Below are 21,389 nucleotides of genomic sequence, written 5' to 3'. Positions count from 1 at the left end.
TTATATTTTCCCTGATGCGGAGTCTGTTGTGTTGTGTAGTGTTTTCTCCGGTCCGTGGAGTTAATTGAAAACCATTGAAAACTGCAAATTTCCCTCCAACCTCCTCAGAGAGCCTAATTCTTGCTTCTTTTTCCCACTTTTCTTTAATGTAGAGAGGCTGTTTTCATTTTTTTAGCATAGAACAGAGCATTGTACAATCTATGGATGGCTTTGTTTAGAGATGAGCAGAAGGCTGGTTTCAGGATTTTATAAAACTCAGATTCTGCTGTTGATTGGTCTGTAGGTCTGTAGGTCTGCATTTCTGATTAAATAGTCATGCATTCGGAGGTATCTGAAAAAATCCTTTTGCTCTAGGCCAAGTTTGTCCTGCAAAGACTGGAAACTTTGTAGTGCACCGTTGTGTGTAAATGAGAGGTAGGTTGTAAGTCCTTTACCTATCCAGGATTTGAATCTTTTATTTCCTCTACTGGGAAGAAATTCTGTGTCATAGGCACACCACCTAAAAAGTTTTAACATATATTGGATTTCACAAGACTTAACCACCTTCTGCCATATTTTCAAAGTGAGATTTATCCAGGGTTTTTTTTATATCTTCCAATTTGGCTGCAAGTCCTCTATCAGCAATTGTGGCTTGTAGGGGAAAATTAGGAGTCACTCCAAATTCTAATTCCTTCCATTTGGCTTTGTGTTCCCAATTGCACCAGTAGAGTAAAGGAATTAACTATGAAGCAAAGAATTAGTTTATTAGACAAGGAAGTGCCATTCTTCTGTTTTCTTTTCCTAATTGTAAAAAATTAAATCTGATCCTTGGTTTCTTTCCCTGTCAGATGAACTGGGAAATCAATTTGTCTCGGTCTCTAAACTGTTTGTCACTCACTTCTACTGGTAGAGTCAGAAAAATGTATAATAAACGAGGGAGAATATTCATCTTGACGGCACGTATTCTTGAATTCAAGTTTAGAAAGGGGATAATGTATATCTGATTTTATTCTTGAAGATAATGGTCCATTATATGCTTGTGATAGTTTTGAAATGTCTTTTCTCAAATTTATTCCAAAATATTTGATTGATTTCCCATTTGAGGTCATATTTTTCCTGTAAGCTTCTTGGGGCATTAAAATCTAAAGTCAAGACCTGTGATTTAGATATGTTGATCTTATAGCCTGATAGTTTCCCGAAGTCAGCCAGCAGCACCATCAATCCTATAAATGATATTTCCAGATCCTCCAGGAAGACCAGAACGTCGTGAGCGAGCAGCACCACCTTCATTTTGGTCCCTGCCGCCGTAATGCCTTTGACAACTTCACTTTGTCTTATTTATTGACCGAGGGGCTCAACAAATAAAGCAAAGAGGAAGGGGGGAATTGGACGGCCCTGTCTTGTTCCCCTCTCCAGGACAAAAGAATCAGAGAGATGCCCATTAAATCTTTATTCACGTTTCCCTAACACTTTATACAAAAATACCCACCTAACTGAATCAAAGGCTTTCTCCGTGTCTAATGCGACTATCATTGTTTAGTTTTGTCTTTAGTTGTCTGTTTTAGTAAATGTAATGTTCTTCTTATGCTATCTAAAGTTTGTCTTTGTTGGATGAATCCAGTTTGAACTAAATGGATGAGGTCAGGTAAGAGTTTTTCCAGTCTGTGAGCTAAGATGGATGTACAGTACATGACTTGTAGTCTAAGTTAAGAACACTAATAGGTTGGTAGTTACCACATTTGTGTTTGTGTTTGTCCTCCTTGGGAATGACTGAGATAATTGCCTCCCTTCAAGAGGGTGGGACTCCTTTCTGTAAGATCCAGTTAAATGTGTTAAGTAGTAATGGGGATAATTGTGGTTTTAAAGACTTGTACCTTTCTGTGGTAAAGCATCAGAGCCTAGGAACTTTCCGGCCGGTCAATTTCAACATCCAAATCACAGCAGCTGCAGGTAAAATGTGTCACAATCTTGTATCTTGGTGTGATGAGTCCTTTCTCTTTTAAATGTGTTTCAAACTAAAGACATGATTATCAGCTTTACAAAGGCTCCCTCTAGTCCTGTACTAGCCAGCATCAAAGCTGCTGACATTGAGCTGGTGCAATATCTGGATTTTGTACTTGACAACAAATTGTATTTTGAACCTCATATTTATTCCACAGCAACAAAAAAAAAAGGTCCAACAGAGACTTTTTTCCTGAGGAAGATGTTTTTAATGTCTCCTCTGATGATGACTCTCTTTTGTGGAAGTTTTATTGAATCAGTTCTACATTGTTGCTTGGTATGGTAATCTGACTCTGGTCAACAAACACAGGCTGGTGGCCTCATCAAAGTTGCCATAAAGATTTCAGGGAGGAGTAAAGTCCAGCTTACAGACCTCTATAACAGGCAGGGAAGAAAAGCTGCCTCCCCTCTGTAGAGCCAAGATCACCCTCTTTGGACAGAGTTTGAACTCTTACTTGCTGGTTGTCAGTTAAGAGGTTCCCGTTATGAGAACCAAGAGATACAAGGTTTCCTTTGTTCCCGCTGCTGGCAGATAGTATTTTATTGTCAAGAGATCCCTTATTTGCACAAACTACGTATGTGACTTTCGCACTTTGACCTTGATGAATGAAGTCTTACTCTGGCCATCATGCCATACTGTCTGTTGATGTCAGTAGTGTTGGTGCTGTGTGTCTTTATGTGTGTGTGTTTGTGTATAGCCTTGCTGCAATTCACTTTCTCTGTAAGGGACAATAAAGAACTGAAGCATTTTTTAAATGAAGCATTGAGGTGCTACAGAGACTGGACCACAAATCATATTTTCCTGATGTGAGGGAACATGTTTGTTTAGTACAGACCACAGCAAATTTCACATAATCATTTTTACATTTACATTTTTTTTTTCTCAGTGAAATTAACAAATCACTCCTACTAGTCATGACTCATATCACTACATCTTTCAAAAATAATGGTTACATGATTTTTTTTTACATATCGTCCAGCTTCTCACCTGACGTCCACAGTCCAATTAGTCTCAGCACAGTTTTATTATGACCTGGTAATGAATAAAACTTTATGATAGAGTGATCTCTCTCTCTCTCTCTCTTACTAACTCACTCTCTCTCTCTCACACACACACACACACACACACACACATAGCTGTTTATTAGCATATACGTGAAGCAGGGAGGTGGACCGGAGACTCTAACTTCAGGTGTGAGCTGACAGACTCAGAGCAGTGCAGCTGTGATCGGATCACCTTAGACGTATGTAAATGCAGGTGCAGGGGCTCTCTGTCATGTGACATCACTTATCAGGAAGTTGTCACTGTAATTGTTTATGTTATCTGTGGTGCAGTGATGTGTTTGGCTAATATTTGCATTGTGTTCAGGTTCAGATGGATGTGTCTGGGAGTTTCTTTGCCACTAGCTGCTCTGATAAAAACATCAGCATCTTCGATTACGAGTCAGGAGAGTGTGTCGCCACCCTCTTTGGACATTCAGGTGAGTAAATCCAGCTCACCTTGAAGAATGTGTTCTTTAGGGGGAGCTTTATGCAGCTTTGTGTTACTGAGTGACTGGAGCTCGGTTTATTTTTACATCTCGCATCTATTTTTACATAAAAAAAGATGATGTTAATGTCAGGTAAAAAATTTGACATCTCTTCTTCAGGTGTTTAATGTCTGTTTCCTCAGAGATCGTCACCTGTATGAGGTTCAGCCAGGACTGCAGACACCTCATCACTGCCTCAGGAGACAGGTAAACTGCTGTGATGTCAGGAGACAGGTGAACTCAGGTGTCTGTGTTAAAGAAACACCTGATGTAGATCACTTTTAAACTCTTTGATGATTCTTAATATTTTTAACTATGTATATTGTTGTGTGTGTGTGTGTGTGTGCGCGTGTGTAGTTGCGTGTTTGTGTGGACGCTAGACTCTCAGATGACAGCCACTATGAGGAAGAGGCGGGGTGTCAGACTGAAAGGCGCACCTGAAACCTGCAGCCGCAAACAGCTCGACATCAGGTGTGTGAGGAGTTAACAGGATCAGTTGATCTGGTTAAAATGAAGTCAGGTTTGTGTTTATGTCAGACCGAACCTGGTCCTTGTTTTTTCAGGAGGGAGACCTTCATCACTGTTCCCTCCTCTCAGATGGAGGAGGAGGAGGAGGAGGAGGAGGGAGAGGCGGACCTCAGTACTCCAGCCAGACTGCAGTCTGCTCACGGTGAGGAGGGGGAGGGAGGAGGGGGAGGGAGGAGGGGAAGGGGTGTGGTTCCAGGTTGAAACCACATGAACACCTGGATGATGACTTTAGGTTGTGTTGTTCCTGTTCACACTGGATTAAAAAAAACATTGAGGGATTAGTGCTGCTAATCTAACCAAGGACTGTTTTCATTATCAGTCTGATGATTGTTTTCTTTAGTTTATCAAATGTTTGGCCAAAACCCCCAAAATATTAATTTTACAATGAAGTGACAGAGAAAAGCAGCAAACATTCGTCACAGTTGCACTGTTGTGAAACTGATAACTGATTATCAGAAAAATTTGAGATTATTTTTCTGTCAAATGATGAACCCCATCCTGAGTCTTTTAATATTGATTATCTCCTGATGCAGTCTGATCTGATACTTAGATTTACAGTAACAGCTGTAGATACTTTCACAGGCATCTTGGTCCAGACACTGATTCAAGTTGATCATCTTTAATTATTGATTTGTAATGAATGAAAAGTTTAATTGGAGTATGTGACATGAAGTGATCTGCTGGAGAGAAGATGTCTCACTCTGTTGGAACTACAGAAATGTCACAGTCATGGTGTGACAGAGTGGAGCCTCTTCTACCTCATAAACGATCTTTGGCAGCACAGACACCAGAGAGCATACCAACCTGTCTGCCTCATTCACAATTAAAGTTAATTAGTTAATTAGAGCAGCGCTAGAAGCAGGAAGTGTTTGAAACTCAGAGGATCAGTTAGAGTAAAACTTTAATGTCCCACAGCAGCAGGACAATTGTCTTTGTATCACCATTAAAAACAGTGAAGACACACACTCATACAGTATTAACTGCTGCAGTTTGATCAGTTTCATTTTTGGAGATATGATCCAGTAAAATATTCCTGATCAGCCTGGATATGGATCATCAGGATGTTTCTCTGTGTGTGGTTTAATCTCTCCTGCTGTCTGTTTCTGTGCTGATGGATCAGTGTCTCACTGTGGCTGAACCATCACTGTCTCAGTATGTGTGTGAATCATGTTGTCTGTGTTTCAGAGGCTCAGCTGCTTCAGACCAATGGAAAACTTCCTATGTGGTTCAGAAAACTGGTCAGTCTGATGTTTATCAATTATAATATTGATCTATTCACAGATAATCGTCCAGGTAGTGGATTGATTTTCTTCCTTCAGATAGACGGTGCATATTTTTCGGGACAATGAAGTTCAGGTGTGTTTTGTGTGTTCAGCAGGGTGAGGGTGGAGCCTCGTTGATCGTTCAATCAGGTACTGAGCCTCGTCAGGTACGGAGTCGGTGGACAGAGCAGCTGAACCCTCTGACTATCTGCTCCAACTTCTCCCCAAGTCCCACCAAGGAAGAAGAAGAAGAGCAGAGGGACGAGGAGGAGGACGAAGACTTCCACCCTCAGAGTCTGGAGAGTATGCTGGGGGAGGGAGAGGAAAAGGAGGTGAGCATGTCTGTTGGATGGCTGAGGAGGTTTGTGTCTTGTTTGAGGTTCTGGTCCTGAAGTGGTCTCTGTTTGTTGATAAGGAAACACGCCTGGATCCTGCAGAGCATTGTTGATTTTCTGCTCCTCAGTTGATGAGCTCATTTCACATTCTCTAGTTTTCCTGTGGACACCTGCTTTTTTCAAAGTAACGAGACTGTAAAACAGCTGCATCTCCCACACAGTTCTTTATATCCTGATGTAAAATGTTTGCTCAGAATACTCAGTCTCCCATGATGCAATGTGCAGAGGAAAAGTAGGAGCTGTGCAGAACAGATACCTGACTGTGTGTGACGTTCAGGTGCTGCAGACTGCAGGTGAGGACAGGAGCAGCTACATCCTCTACCCCAGTACAACCACTGACAGGTGAGATAATATATAACACACATTGTGTCTGTGTGTGTGTGTGTGTGTGTGTGTGTGTGTCTTTTAATGTGAACATCAGATGTGACTCTCACCCTGTCTGATCAGTGTTGCTGTTTCTTTCAGGGAGTTTGATGTTGAAGCTGTGACTGACCCTCGGCGGTCTCTGACCCAGCTGGAGGTCAGAGGTCAGGGGGCGGAGCCAGTGTGGAGTACTCAGCTGAGTCCAGACTCTGCCTGCTCTGAGGGGTCTGCAGGAAGTCAGGAACAGCAGCATGATGCTGGTTAGACCTCAGACTCCACACAGAGGACATGTGATGTGTCTCAGACATTAATGTTCCTCCAGGTTTATTCAGACATGACATGATGTTAAAAAGTCACAGTGCCTGGTGAAGTCTGGAAGCTGCTCCGCAGTTCCCACTGAGTTTAATAAGACAAGGAGTGTTTTCTGTCACAAGCTTAAGATTAATCAATGGCCACTGTTGTAGAGAGAGAACGTCACTCACGATAAAGCCACTGGTCATTTAATCATGTGATGTTATCACAGTGACTTCCAGTGCTGCTGCTTCATGAAGTCTGACAGCACAGATCACATGTTCACACAGGGGAGAGATCATTTTTGTAGACTGATCCAGTTTGAGAAGAATCTCCTGAACAAATCTGATCAGTTTATTAGACTGATTTTATTTTCTCTGAGCAGAAGAGATATCTAAAGCTCCATATTTTCCTCTTCTCGTGGTTTTTATTTGAAGTGTTGATCCATAAGAGGATATATTTGTGGTATTAAGAACCAAAGACCATGTAGTTTTACATCTCCTCTCTCAGACTTCTTTCTGGAGCTCTAGTAACAATGGTCGGTGAGCCATCAGAAGAGAGGAGGCTCTGAGCCTCTCCTCTGAAATAAATAATTAGAAAATAATTTGATTTCCATTCAGTCAGGGATTTTTTTTGGATATGAATGAGATTCTCAGAGAACTAAGGATGTTCCTCTAACCAGGTGCATTATTAAAAACAATGTTGACATTATGGATGGAAGCAAAGCAGTTACTTGAAGGCACTTTCTATTTAACATGACCAACAGTTTAGACACACCTCATGAAATAACAGATTAATGTGCGTTGTTAACGGACCCAGTGCACCGGCTACTATGAACAGAAACACACAGCTTCTTCACATCTTTGCTGAAATGCAGCTACACATCTGTCTTTAGACTTTCCGCTGACTTCATTGGGACATCATCTGTCATGTTGTTGTCTCTCACGTATTTACGTAACGGAGTTAACCTATGGTGCACGTGCACAGTTGAGTTGCGGCTCGTTTCAAAGGTTATGTAACAAGTGTTCCTACGATGGCAAGTGTACATTCATTTACTGACTTGTATCGAGCAAACGAAGCAGCATTGGAAACATCCATTGAGAGGAGAAGCAGCAGTGCAGGCAGAGGTCAAGCTAAGCTAACAGGCTAGGCTATGAAAATGTAGCTGAGCTAGCTTTCATCTCCAGCAGCACGAGTTGTCCAAGTGTAACAGACTGACTCTGTCATGTTTCTGTGTAAAAGCATCACAGATAAAGAAAGTGTCAGAAGAGTGAACGATGAATGAAAAGATGTTTTCTGTCTCTTCATCTTCACTAATCAACCATTTAATTCACTGAGCAGCTCAGAGGCTACCGGCAGGTACCAGCATCTTTTAAGGTGGAATGTTTTCCTGCGTGTTACGTGACTTTTGGAAATCAATCAATACACCTTATATTTCAATCAGTATGACAGCTTTGACCATTTCATTTGATTTTATTATCTCTCTACACGACAGACTTTTTAGTGATTGGATCTTTGGCCGCTTATAAATGTAGATAAGTATCAACCGGATTCTGCAAACTGCAGATATATTATTTCATCACTTTGAGAAAAGACAAGTGGCGGAGCGTTGTTCTGGTGGCTCTGGCAGCTCTACACCTACGCTCACGTCAAAAGATCATATTGTGAGGGCTTCACACATCCACAGGAGAGTGTAAAAGACGTACATTAAAAGATCGGTCTCAGGTTTAATGAATCAGCATCGGATTATTCAAATAAGGAACGATTTTTTTCAACCCAGCCCTACTGTATAGTTGTGACATCACAAAGTTCCAGAAGTTTTGACGGCTGGTTTTAACTGGACTGAGCACTTTGATACTTTCACAGTATTAATATAGAACCTAGACCTGCTTTATAATCAAACAACACATGGACATCTACCTTTATGCTATAAAAGACCTTTAAGCAGTAAATAAATTACAGCACATGAAGTGTGTCGTCTCTCTACATGTTTCAGACGTCATGTTAATGTCATCACACTAACTATCCACACATCGTCATCATTATTTAATAAGTGTCCTCTGTCCTCTGTCAGACACAGACTCTCTGAGTCAGGGCAGCTCTGTGGGCTCTTTGGGTCTGGAGGACGACGAGGACAGAAACTCTCTGAAGAACCACTTTGATACTCTGGCCTCCAGTCTGAACGAAGGTATGAATGGCATCATCATCATCTTCATCTTAATCACAGAGTCAAAGAGTTGTGAAGTGTGTGTTTCAGTATTTTCTTTAATGACCTCTGAATGTTAATGAACTAGGGCTGCCACTAATTACTCTTTTTCTAACGATTAATCTATCAACTATTTTATCGATAAATTGATTAATCTAAACGATTAATTTTCCTTCAGAAAATCCAAAAATCTGGGTTAGACATTTTCACAAACATTCTCAGGCAGCAGCAGATGACTTATGACTTTATGAGAGTATTTATCAGCTACAAGGGCAAAAAATATTAAAAAGCTCCATCTATTAATGAACAGACAACACTAAAATGAAGTTATCCTTCACATGTTTGTGAGTGATCTCACTGTGCGCCATAAAAAATTATAATCACAAAATAACACTGGTTAAAAAAGACTTCTAGTGAAGGGATTTGAACTGTGATGTGCTCATCCTCCCAAATTCAGACATTAACCAGCTGATTTTATCTTCTATCTTATCCATACACTCAATGATCCAACTCAGACTGGTTCTTTTTTGAAATAAAAGAATGAATTCAGAACAGGATTTAAATTGATTGTTCTGGTTCGTCTCAGCCAGTCGCTCAGTTAACAACAATCTGCCACATTTTAAGATTCATGGTAAACTAAGATAATCAGTTAGAATCACATACAGACAGTGTTTGGCGTTGTAGCATTTCCTAACAGTTCGCTATTAACTTAACCAGCGTGGTTTTGTCTAAAAGACACCGGGAGTTGCTGGAGGAAACTGATGAAAATATCTCTTTTCTGTTTGTTGTTTGTTGAACAGGTGGCTGGATAAAGTTCTTAATGGCCTTTTACTTTTTATTGCAGTATAGTAATATAGTGTGTGTGTCTACGCTGTGTACCTGCAGCCCCGCCTCTCTTGGAGAGCAGAGAGAGCAGAGCAGAGGACAGAGAAGCAATGCAACCATACATGATTTAGAAATAGATAGATAGATAGATAGATTATTTATTTATCCCCTAGGAGAAATTCATGTGTCCATTAGCTCATTGTTAATGATAATAATAGTAATAATAATAATTATAATATATAAATAAAATATAATAAATAAACAATAATAATTAGATTAGTCCACTTCCTTTGGCTGAGGTGTTCTACAGCCTGATGGCAGTGGGAACAAAGGATCTCCTGAACCTCTCTGTTCTGCAGCGCAGTGAGATGAGACGATTACTGCACCTGTAGCTGCTTCTCTGTCCTGCCAGAATGTTGTGGAGAGGATGGTTGGTGTTGTCCAAGATTGCGTCCATCTTACATTGCATGTGTCTCTCCACAACAGTCCTGAGTGAGTCCAGACTCCTGCCAAGCACAGACCCAGCCTTTTTGACCAGCTTGTCCAGTCTCTTTGTGTTCATGTTGGACATGCTGCTGCCCCAGCAGACTGCAGCATTAAAGAGTACACTGGCCACCACTGACTGATAAAACATGTTCAGCATTTCACTGCAGACGTTCAGGTAGATGACATCCCTGTTCAGGGACCAGTCCAGTTTACTGTCCAGGTGCACACCTAGGTATTTATAAATGTGCAACACCTCAATGTCCTTCCCTCGAATGTTGACTGGCTGAAGGGTGGGCCTAGACCTCCGAAAGTCCATGACCATCTCCTTGGTCTTGGAGGTGTTCAGAAGGAGGCAGTTCTTGTTGCTCCATTCACTGAAGGCCATCGTCAGATCCCTGTACTCCTCTTCCTGCCCATTCCTGATACACGCCACAATAGCTGTGTCATCAGAGTATTTCTGGATGCGGCAGGACTCAGAGTTGTATATTAAAGTCGGCCGTATACAGGTGAACAGGAACAGAGCCAGAACAGTCCCCTGTGGAGCCCCAGTGCTGCTCATCACTGTCCCTGAGACACAGTTACCCAGCCTGACATACAGTTGTCAGGTAATCCACAATCCAGGACGTGAAGCAGGGATCCACCCCCATCCCTCCCAGCTTGTCTTTAAGAATGGGGGGTTGGATGATGTTAAATGCACTTGAGAAATCAAAGAACATAATCCTCATGTAACTACCTGGCTCATCCAAGTAAGAATGGGCCGGTGGAGCATGTGAAGGACAGCATCATCCACTCCAACATGTTCCTTGTAGGCGAATTGTAGGGGGTCTAGGGCTTGTTCAACCTGTGGCCTCAGAAGGTGGAGAATCAGCCGCTCCAGGGTCTTCATGATGTGTGTTGTGAGGGCCACCGGTCTGTAGTCATTTATCTCAGCCAGTCGTCCTACTTTAGGGACCGGAACATGACATGATGTTTTCCACAGGACTGAGACCCTCCCTGTTTGTAGGATGAAGTTAAAGATCCTCTGGAGAGGCTCAGCCAGCTGGGCTGCTCAGTCCTTTAACAGCCTCGGACACACACCATCTGGACCTGGTGCCTTTCCAGGACGTAGCCTCTTGAGCTCCGCCCTCACCTCCTCGGCTGTAAAGGACAGGAGACTTGACCCCAGTGTGGAGGGAGTTGCAGCTGCAGTGTCAGGTTGTGGAGGAGATGCTGTAGGAGAAGCTGCAGCTGAAGCAGTGGGAGAGAGAACAGGTGAGGCTGTGTCACACCTGTTGTAGAACAGGTTGAACTCATTGGCCTTGTCCACCTCACCTGATGTTGTCTGGCTGTTCTTCTCTTTATAGCGAGTGATGGTCCTCATCCCCTTCCACATCTCTCTGGTGTTGTTGTGCTGCAGCTACTTCTCTACTTTCTTTTTGTAGTCCTCCTTCTCCTGCTTTAATCTCCTCTTCAGCTCATGTTGCACACACCTGAGCTTCTCCCTGTCTCCATCCCTGAAGGCCTCCTTTTTCTGCTTGAGGAGGGTCTTGATGTCACTGGTGATCCAGGGTTTGTTGTTTGGAAAGCAGTGCACAGTCCCTGTGTCCATACAGAAGTTAATGTAGTCCGTGCTACATTCAACCATTCTATCAAGGTCAGGGTCCTTGCTTTTATCATTTTCCTGTGACTCCAACAGGACATTCCAATCTGTTCACTCAAAACAGTCTTTTAGAGACTCACTGGCCTCTGGGGTCCAGTTCCTGAATGAGCAGGTGGTTGCAGCCTGCCTCAGTACACAGGGCTTGTAGGAAGGCTGGAGAAAAACCAGATTATGATCTGATCTGTCAAGTGGTGGTAGAGCTGAAGCAGTGTAGGCCTCCTTGACATTTGCATACAACAGATCCAGTGTCTTATTTTCCCTTGTGGGACAGTCAACACACTGAGTGAAGCCAGTCAGGTGAGAGGTGAGAGTGACATGGTTAAAATCCCAGATATTGCAATGAATGCGTGAGGGTGCTGCGTCTGTATTCTCAACAGTCTCGTGAATGATGTCACATGCAACTGCAGGCTCTGCTCGTGGTTGGATTTAAACAACAATGGCGACGATGTGTGAGAACTCCCTCGGTACATAGTACGGTCTAAGACCGACTGCCAACAGTTCAATATCCCGACAGCAGATCTTTCCATTTGCTCTGGCGTCTCTGTCCACTCGTACTACAGTGAAGCCGGGTAAATCCACACAACGGTCGGGGGTGTTGTCGTTTAACCAGGTCTCTGTGAAAAACATGAGACTACACTCACGATACCTATAGTCGACGATCTCTTTGTTGTGATTGTTATTATTTCTAAGATAATAACAAATACTGAATGCTATTTAAACAACGTAATATGTGACCAAACATGAAATTATGTAGATAACAGCTACAACATCACAAATACCAAATTCACCAGCTTATAGAAACAATACTGATTTCCACGCAGCAGAAAGCTATCAAATGACTATTACAATTGGAAAGCCATAATTGCTCATAGATTATTAGCATGTACTCTATATAAACTAATTATTTGAATGTCACACAATAAAATACACCACATGACACCTGTGTGTTGTCATACTTAATTGTAAACTGCAAATGTACTCTCAAGCAATGTTTTCCAAGACACAAACAAAAGATGGAAAGGATAAGGAAGCTTGAGCTGCACTCTGACCACATGTAACTTGTCAACTACAGGATTTCCTGTCATCTCTGAACTATGACCTGGCTGCATCACATGACTAAAACAAGCAATGAAAAAAAAACAGCATTAAAAAATGAAAGAATTGAGGATTACTCACAAACGACCACTAGGGGGAGAAATACTAAAACTAGATACAAAGTTATACAAAGCCTGATAAACTGAATAATGAGAATTTCAAACACTTCATCAAAGAGTTGCAACAATCAGTCAATCAATAAACAATTAATAAATTTTAAGAAAATCAATCAACAACTGTTTTAAAAATCAATCAATTGTGGTGGATTCAGCTTCTCAAATATTTTTGAGTTGTAGATAAAATTAGACTTTGCTCTGTTTTGATTCTCTGTTTAAATGAATGAATTGATTAATTGAGGAGATAATAAATTGATTGATACTGAAAATAATCTGAATGTTTGATCAGGTTTATAAAAAAACATGCAACAGCTCTGTGATTGGATCTATGTTAGTGAAATGCACCCTGGGAGTTGTAGTTGACCTCTCCTTCAGTTTAGTGTCTCCTCACACTTCACTTCTCTCTTCACGCTCTTGCTGCTGCGTGCTCATATGCACTGAGGCCTTTGTTACCTTTGACCTTTCAGAGAGGTTTGACACTGACCTGAGGACTCTGCAGCCTCCGGAGGAAAAACACTTCCTGAACCCTCGACTTAGCATCTCCACCCGCTTCCTATCCCGCTTCCAGGACAGAATCAGGTCGGTACCCAGAACTCAGCCTTTGACCTTTGACCCAGAGGGGTCTCTGGGTTTGCCTGGTGGTTGTTGTCATGGCGATGACTGTTTGTTACTGCTGTGTCTTAAGGGTGTGGCCAAGTCGAACTCCAGCCCCCGTATCCATCCCGACCAGGATCTCAGAGGAGAATGACATCAGCAACACATCGGTACGGACACGTCTGAAACACCTGAGTGACACACATGTATATATGCTGACACTGGCTGCTGCTGTTTATTGCAGCAACGCATCAACATGTTTGTACAGGACGTGTTTATAACTGTGGGTTTTCTTGCCAAAATACTTCATGTTTTGTAAATTGTAATATTTTTATAATATTAAAGACGCCCCCCATTATTAGTGTCCAAGTACAAATATAGTAAAATGGTGGCTATGATATAATTTTGGAAATGAACAAACACTAAAGTTAAAGATCATTATTATCATTGTTGTTGTTGTTGTTATTATTGGCTTCACATTTCTGTTTTTACTTTTACAGTGAAATATTTATATTTTTCATATTACTTCTAAGTAACATAATTTCCACATGTATGAGTCAACATATTTGCAAATGAAGCAACATGATGGTGACGTGTTACAGTTTAGCTGATAGTCATTGAAGCTTCTGAGACTGAATGTTTGTTTTCAGATGAACTTGGAGTCGAGCAGCAACGTGAGATCAGCAGAGTCGACTCAGAAAGAAAGCAGCGGCGGTGGCGGTGGTGAGTCAGCAAAGATTCTTCTGTTTTTTTCTGGTTTTCAGATGACAAGCAAAAATAACTGAAACACAAATGTAAACAGGAAATGTCTAGATGTGATTAGTCTACCTGAGGCCTATACTATGAAGCAGGAGCTGATGTTATGAAGATCACTTAAGGTTTACGGCTGGGTTTTCAGTCCTATGACACTGGTTCACTTGTTACCGGGGTATATCACCATGGTAACTGATGCTGAACTCGCCTGCTCTGGATGAGATCAAAGCCTGTCAACAGCCAAACCTCTGACCAATCAGATCACTGGAAAAACTTAATCATCATTCTACAGGATCCTGAAGGGACAAAAGAGTTTACAATAAAGTGACAAATAATAAAGATCTGTAGATGTTTGTATAGATCAGTGGATGTTTTGCTGTTTGAGTCTTTCCATGTGTCCACTCTGGTTTTAAAACAGCTTCTAACAAACAGAGGAGAGTTTATCAGTAAATAACTACATAATAACTATTGTAGCTTCATTTGAACTGAGCACAGGTTCTTAAATCCCACAGGATTCTTGACAGTGATGAAGCTTTTACTCTCTCCTTCATCACTGCAGCTCAGAATAACATGAGGAGACTTTACAACACATTCAACATATTGGAGGACTCATTGTGTTGTAAATCATGTCACAAAATAACAGAACAAAACACAAATGTAACAGTAACGTAGTAACTGACCAAGTGACATGTAAAGTAACGTACAGACAATGTACCCCAAGGGACGCCATACATCTTAAATGTTGGACTGCTCCTTTAAACAGTACAGCAGTACAACTGTGTGTGTGTGTGTGTGTGTGTGTGTGTGTGTGTGTGTGTGTGTGTGTGTGTGTGTGTGTGTGTGTGTGTGTGTGTGTGTGTGTGTGTGTGTGTGTGTGTGAGACTACAGTGAGATGCAGCCATTCCATCCTCCGTAGAAGAGCTTCCTGTATGATATCCCATCAGCCCTCTCGCCGCCCCACACGCAGACGACACACTGTGGTGGTCGTCCAGTGCAGAGAAACACTGGGAGGTGTGTGTGTGTGTGTTTGTGTGGACACTCAGGTGCTTGGTGATTTTCTTAGTGCAGTCAAACTCACGGGGTGTTGGAGGTGTTGGCGTTTGTGGTCGGTGTGAACTTCAAATCTCAGACGAGCAGAGTCATAGTTCCCACTGGTCCTGCAAAATCCTGGAATATTACGGAGTGAAGTCAATAACCAGGACAAATGTTTCAGCTCTGTGTAGATGGGGTTATATTTGAAAGCTCAGGGGAAATAACGACTATCAATGACTGTATGATATTGTTGTGATCTAACGATAAATCTATGAAGTGTCAGAATACCAAAGATGTCCTCAGGTCCAACCAGCAGTCTAAAATCTGATCAGAAAAGTACTGAAACAGTTGATATGTTATCAGTAGTCGTCGATAACTTTTCTGTTGATTAACTAATTGATTATTATCTACTAATAGTTGCAGCTCAGTGGATCCCAGTCACTGGGTCTGTGAGACGCATTAAGGACTCACAGGATGATTACCAGGAGAGGACAACTGCTTTTCTCAGATTGATCCCACTCTCATGTAGCTTAGCTTAGCTTAGCATAAAGACTGGAAATATCTAGCCTCCATTCACTAAGGCTACATCCACACTACTTCGTTTTCATTTTAAAACTAAAACGATGTAGTGTGAATACCACAATTTAGAATTTGCTCTGGTTAAAAAGGGGGCACCAGTCCTCAGGGAGGACAATTTGATTAAAGTTATGGATTAGTTTGATCAGTCTCACATCAAAAGTTGTGATTTCTTGATTACATTGATCTCCGATCTCCACTAACACAGGGCAATGACTGGGTCAAGTTAATTAGACTTATTTACTATCTAGGCACAGATGAAATACAATGAACAATGTTAATGAATATGAAACTATATCAAACAATACCTATCCAGCTGTTTTATCCTCGCCACAGGGGCTTTTTCAGTTATTGCCACCCCTTAGATTTTCCCTCTCTTTGTTTCAATAGAGAAAGAAAGAAATAAAAATCTTAAGTTTGTTTTATTTAATTGAGTTTTACGCGCAAGTGTTGCATATTCTACTCCCACCATGGCCCATTCATATTTAATAACGGCCTACATCAGGTACATAGCTACTGCTTGGAATATACAACTGAACTAATGATATTATCATGGGTTAATAGTACACATAGAATACATTGGCCAACACAAAGATAGCAATTCTTAATCATAAAAATACATGGCTAAAGCTACAATATCAAATAGTAATAGTAAAGTGATGTATTAGATTGTTTATGGGTTAATTCCCTACACGATAAGGGGTCCAGAGTGGTCCCTAGATGACAGTATTGTCATGTGGTGGATATTTACCTCAGAAATGATAAAATGTATCTCAGCTTCCTTTTGGGCTATGGAAATGAATTTTGGACTATAATTCATAGAAATCTTTCCAGAATAATAATACATGAATTACATGGTGATGAGACATTCAGTTCAATGATATTTTAAACATGCTTTAAAATGAGGAACAATGGTTATCAGTTCAGGTTGGAATGTAGGATGGTTTATGGCAGAGGTCTGTGATTCCTCATGAGACCCGCCTTCAGGTATGAGAGCGTGTTAAAGGTGATAGTAGTGTTTTCTCTTGTGAGAGAGATATGAGTCCATAGTGTGAATTGTAATGGCTCAGCACCTTAATAATGCTAAATGTCCATTTTCATGTTGCTTGATAAGAGGTGGCACCCACCCATCAGTCCCAGGTGAGTCTCATGGTTGCAACATGGACTCGGTGTCAGTCGGTGGGGAGTGTTCTGTTTGTCTCCCAATTGTTGTGGGGGTGTTGATCCGGGATGAGTTCCATGAACTAGCCATAAATTCCAATGATATCTTAAAAGTTTGTTTATTGGTGAGAGGAACTCATTTCGTCCCTGTTTTCTGTCCAGGTGATAGTTTGATGGTGAGAAAGCGGACATGGGAGGCTCTCCTTGATAATCCACAGCACCCCATTGTCCTTACCATAACTCTTGTGTCCGGTTACTGGCGTCAACCGATGTCCGCTACAGTGATCAAAGTCCAGACGACTGTTTAAGCTCTGTATCAGAATCGATCTCTGAAAACACAAATCACATGACCACCTGTACTGTACATGTGCCAATTGATGTAAACAGGAAGCATGTTGTCTGCTTTGGCAGTTAATTAGTTACAGTGTATACTGTGAATGGAACAGTAAAGACAGTTGTAGTGTTAAAATACAGAGTGTAACTGAACAACAGCTGCTGACAAAGACAGCAAGGTCAGGAACACTGTAATTCATTATGGTGTTGTATTCACCACTGGTAATGCTGATGAGAGCCAATCAGGAGAGACTGTGGGTGTGTATGTCATCGGATGTCAGGAGGAAATGTGGTGAAAGTGTGAACCTGTGTTAGTGTAGATGGAGACTGAGAGTGGGATCAGTCTGAGAATCAACATGTTCCCAAGAGAAGCTGACTGAGACCGGTCCAGTTTTCTTCATGAGTCTGTGTCAACAAGGCTGATGATCACAACAAACAGTCCTGTCTGATTATACATTCATGAGTGATCCCATCTAAGCAGATCTCAGGTGAACTTTGACCTGGAGGTCACAGTGGGAACTCGGTCATTGTTGCTTTAAACACTGAGTCTGGTTAAAGATCACTCACCTGTTCCACCATGCTCTGTCATCAGACTTCAGTTTCTGACCGCCTCCCTCTTTAACCAATCAGACGTCAGCTCCAGGGCACTGACAGCCCACAACAGCAGCGTGACGTCTGCAGTCCAGCAAGGGCCGCTGCGGCTCGGATACCTGGGAACCACAGCCAGCTCCAGGGCCAAAGTGAGCCAGGACCCCTCCACCTCCGTGGAGGAGGACAAGGAAAATCTGTCGTCCTCTTCAGAACCCCAGCCTCCTGCCCCCCTGCTGGCTGAATCTGACCCCCTTCAGGAACAGACCAGCAGGTAACATCTGGTTCTACTTTTTCAATAAAGATAAATTCAGAAAGACAAATAATGAAGAAATATGTTTAAAAAAAAGGAAATGTCTATTAAACTTGTATGATTTGACTGTGTCCTGTTCGTCCTGTTGTGTCCATCAGTGACGCTCTGTCGTATCAGAGCTCTCAGCTGTGTGTACCTGCAGCGAGCCCTCAGGTGTTGACCACACCCACTGAGGCGATGTCACCGGGTCGAGCTGGGAGGTTGCGCACCAGCAGCGTCGAGGAGACGCCAACCAATCAAAGCCAAACGCTAACCACCTCGGCCTTGGACATCACCACCTGCTCTACCTCCAGGCAGGCGGACAGTCCAGGACAGACCAAGACCAGAGTGCAAACTGATACAGGTAAGAGAGGTGACCCAGCTGGTCCCACACAGACTGGTTTAACTGGTAAGACTGGCCATTGGTGAGGGGGTGAACTGAATCTGTAACTTCAGGTAAACCAACAGACTGATCTCACCTGTTCACTGTGGCCTTGTTCAGACTGCTGGACTAGAGTCACAATCCAGATTGATTTTAGAAAGTCCAGACCACATTTGGAAGACGTTTGAAATCTGGTATTAACATCAGTCTCAGGTGACCCAATCACCAGTGGTCAGCTCCAAGTTCAGGTGTGAATGCATTGAGGACTCATTTGAGATGGGATCACTCAGACCACATGTGTCCACGTTCTTTGAGCAGTGTGAACATGAATGTGTCCTGGCCACACTGAAGGACCAACTACTCTAATGACATCCTTTGACACAGTCTGATTGGCTAAAAACAACGACACAACGTTTATTTGCATATAAAGTAGGGAAGTGAGATCCGATCACAGGTGGTCAATCGAGACGCATGTGGACGTGCGTTTTAAATCCATGTGTTAAATTATAGCTGACGTTCTAAATCTAAAGCTCTTCTGTCTCTGTATATACATTCCTATACAGTGTTTTAAAGTGACAGGACAGTGATCTGTGAGAGGTTGAAATATTCACAGTACAATAAATACCAATGCAATGTTGAAACAGAATATAGTTATTTTTCCATGTTACTGTTATAACTAAAGTGGTTCATTGAATTTTCATGTTTCAACACGTGAACAAGGTTTTGATTGTTTAAGAGGCTTTTGCAAAGGTGATTTAGTGTTAGGAGAAATGCATGAACTGTTTTGAAAACTGCATCAAGAGTTGTGAGAATGATGTTTCTGATGACCAGGTCTGAACAGGTCTGAGAAACAAATCAGATCAGCCCGCACTCTGAACGAAGACTAACAGTATAAAGATCTTAGAAACTCAAAGATAATACCAATATTTTCTCAAAAAAAATCTTCAAACATTACACCTCATTTTTAAATATTATGACTTCTTTATTGTTGTTATTTCTCATCACATCACAACTGTCACTTACAAAGTGATAAGTCTTCCCACCTCTTCCTCCTATCCTTCATCAGAAAGACTCCGCCTCCAAAGTCAGGTAACCTTGCCCACTGCAGACGGCTAACTTCCTTTAATGATGTCACAGGGAGGTCTGACTCGTGTAGCACCAACCTGTTCAGACTGAAGATAAATCACCATGTTTGCTATTGTTGATGTTTGTTTACAGGAGCAGGTGATGATGACGAGTCTCTCAGTCTGCAGCAGTGTCAGCAGGTCGCCAACGAGCTGAGACAGACGGCGAGACGAGCCGTACACCTGTACCAACAGGTTCAGTACTGACTCTGACTGTGTTGTTTCATTGCTGTTTGAATCAGTTGGCGTGTTTGCAGTCGACTGATGACATGTTCTTTGAATAAACAAATATAGAAATATTGTATAGAATTTATAATAAAAAAAAAAAAATTTTTAAGTTTTTTATTTTAAGGTTTTTCATTTAAGAAAGTATTAAATAATTAAATATTAAAGTGAGATGTTGACAGAGTTTGGGACCCTCATTCTGAGATGTACGGAATAAAGTTCAAAAAATGTTTTGATAACAATGTTGGGTTTTGGATGTAGGAGATCAACATCGTGAAAAATTACACTATCTTTTTTTTTAATATTATGACTTTCACTCTAAATATTATAATTCTTTCTTGTGATATTGGGATTTTTGTGAAATATTACTTTTTCCTCAAATACGTTTTCTCAATATATATATATATACAACACTTTTGGAAAATACTGAAACTTTTTCTCAAGATATTTCACGAAAGGGTTAGATAGATAAAATTATAATATTGAATGACTCTTTCAGTCTTAACTCTTGACATCTTATTCCTCAAAATATTAACTTTTAAAAATGTTCTCATAGTGCATCTACTATGACTGATGACAAAACTTTATTTTGTAATATTAACTTTTCTTGTCATTTTTCCACAATGTGAGTTTCCCCTCAAAGTATTTTATCTTTGTTTTCACAACATTTTGACTTTTTTCTTGAAAGCTCAGATTTTTTAAAAAACATTTCTTTAAATATCTGTTTTAGCAAAATATTGCAACTTGTGTTGTAATGTTAGTTTTTGTTTTAATTTTACAGTTTTTTTAAATAATTTGTGTAAATATGAGTGCTCCAAATATGACTACTGTGTTTGTAATTTTGTGAAATTTTCTTAAAACTTTGTGACTTTAACTAATATTATGATTTCTTTTCAAAAAAAAATTTTTCATAACATTATGTGTTTTGTCTTTAATCTCAGATTATTTTTTGTTTATGTCTCCGTCCTGCAGCTCGGTGCCTCGCCCAGCGCTGCAGAGCGGCGTCTTCAGATGTTGTCCGTCCTGCAGGAGGCTGTTGATTTTGTTCACACTGAGCTGCAGGTCGTCCTGCAGGGAGACGGGCGGGGCAGCAGCACCCCCTCTGCTGAACTGGGGGATGACAGGACGATGTCTCTGCTGGAGAAATACTCGGAGCTGCTGGTTCAGATGACCCAGAAAAAACTGAACCAAACCTGATCCAAGACCAAGGAATCTTGTGCATGTGTATGGAGGCTGAGAGAGGACACAATTCACATCATCAACGTCAACCTGAGTGACAGAGTGCTGCTGTTCATTCAGCGTCAATTAACAACTGATTCAACAACTGACAGATTTTAAAACATCAGTATTAAATTTTAAAGCACCTTATGTTTATGTTTTATGGCAGAGAACTGTTTTGTGTTTTAAATCACTGTGTTTGTACATAAACAGCAGCTTTATATGTTTCTTAATAAATGTTTAATATCTCATAGAATGTAATATTTTTTAACATGCAAACTTTATTCAACACTGAGCCGTTGGTTGCCTATCATGTGATCACATGATCAATGAGTTGATTTCATTCTGCCATAAAACAACAATCACAGAACAGTGCCAAATACTCACTAGACCAAC

The 21,389-nt window shown here is 41.2% G+C and overlaps 1 protein-coding gene across 3 annotated transcripts in view; it reads left to right on the top strand.

Annotated features, from left to right (window-relative positions):
• The window catches only part of wdr62 (WD repeat domain 62), a 32,782-nt gene extending 11,533 nt beyond the window's left edge, over positions 1 to 21,249 (top strand). Inside the window, exons 17-33 of one of the 3 annotated variants that reach the window (XM_056373556.1) lie at positions 3,350 to 3,461; positions 3,653 to 3,716; positions 3,867 to 3,980; positions 4,073 to 4,179; positions 5,223 to 5,275; positions 5,413 to 5,631; positions 5,972 to 6,036; positions 6,142 to 6,317; positions 8,423 to 8,536; positions 13,183 to 13,294; positions 13,401 to 13,479; positions 13,960 to 14,032; positions 14,951 to 15,073; positions 17,795 to 18,026; positions 18,164 to 18,408; positions 19,645 to 19,745; positions 20,748 to 21,249. In XM_056373556.1, coding sequence (XP_056229531.1) covers positions 3,350 to 3,461; positions 3,653 to 3,716; positions 3,867 to 3,980; positions 4,073 to 4,179; positions 5,223 to 5,275; positions 5,413 to 5,631; positions 5,972 to 6,036; positions 6,142 to 6,317; positions 8,423 to 8,536; positions 13,183 to 13,294; positions 13,401 to 13,479; positions 13,960 to 14,032; positions 14,951 to 15,073; positions 17,795 to 18,026; positions 18,164 to 18,408; positions 19,645 to 19,745; positions 20,748 to 20,972 — 2,214 coding nt within the window. In that variant the 3' untranslated portion in view covers positions 20,973 to 21,249. The remainder of the gene's footprint in view (positions 1 to 3,349; positions 3,462 to 3,652; positions 3,717 to 3,866; positions 3,981 to 4,072; positions 4,180 to 5,222; positions 5,276 to 5,412; positions 5,632 to 5,971; positions 6,037 to 6,141; positions 6,318 to 8,422; positions 8,537 to 13,182; positions 13,295 to 13,400; positions 13,480 to 13,959; positions 14,033 to 14,950; positions 15,074 to 17,794; positions 18,027 to 18,163; positions 18,409 to 19,644; positions 19,746 to 20,747) is intronic. The other 2 variants (XM_056373557.1, XM_056373558.1) reach the window with 2 other exon arrangements.
• Positions 21,250 to 21,389: the final 140 nt, after the last annotated feature.

Source organism: Seriola aureovittata, chromosome 4 (assembly GCF_021018895.1).
Source record: "Seriola aureovittata isolate HTS-2021-v1 ecotype China chromosome 4, ASM2101889v1, whole genome shotgun sequence".
NCBI classification, from domain to species: Eukaryota; Metazoa; Chordata; class Actinopteri; order Carangiformes; family Carangidae; genus Seriola; species Seriola aureovittata.
This window is presented reverse-complemented; position numbering and strand designations above follow the sequence as displayed.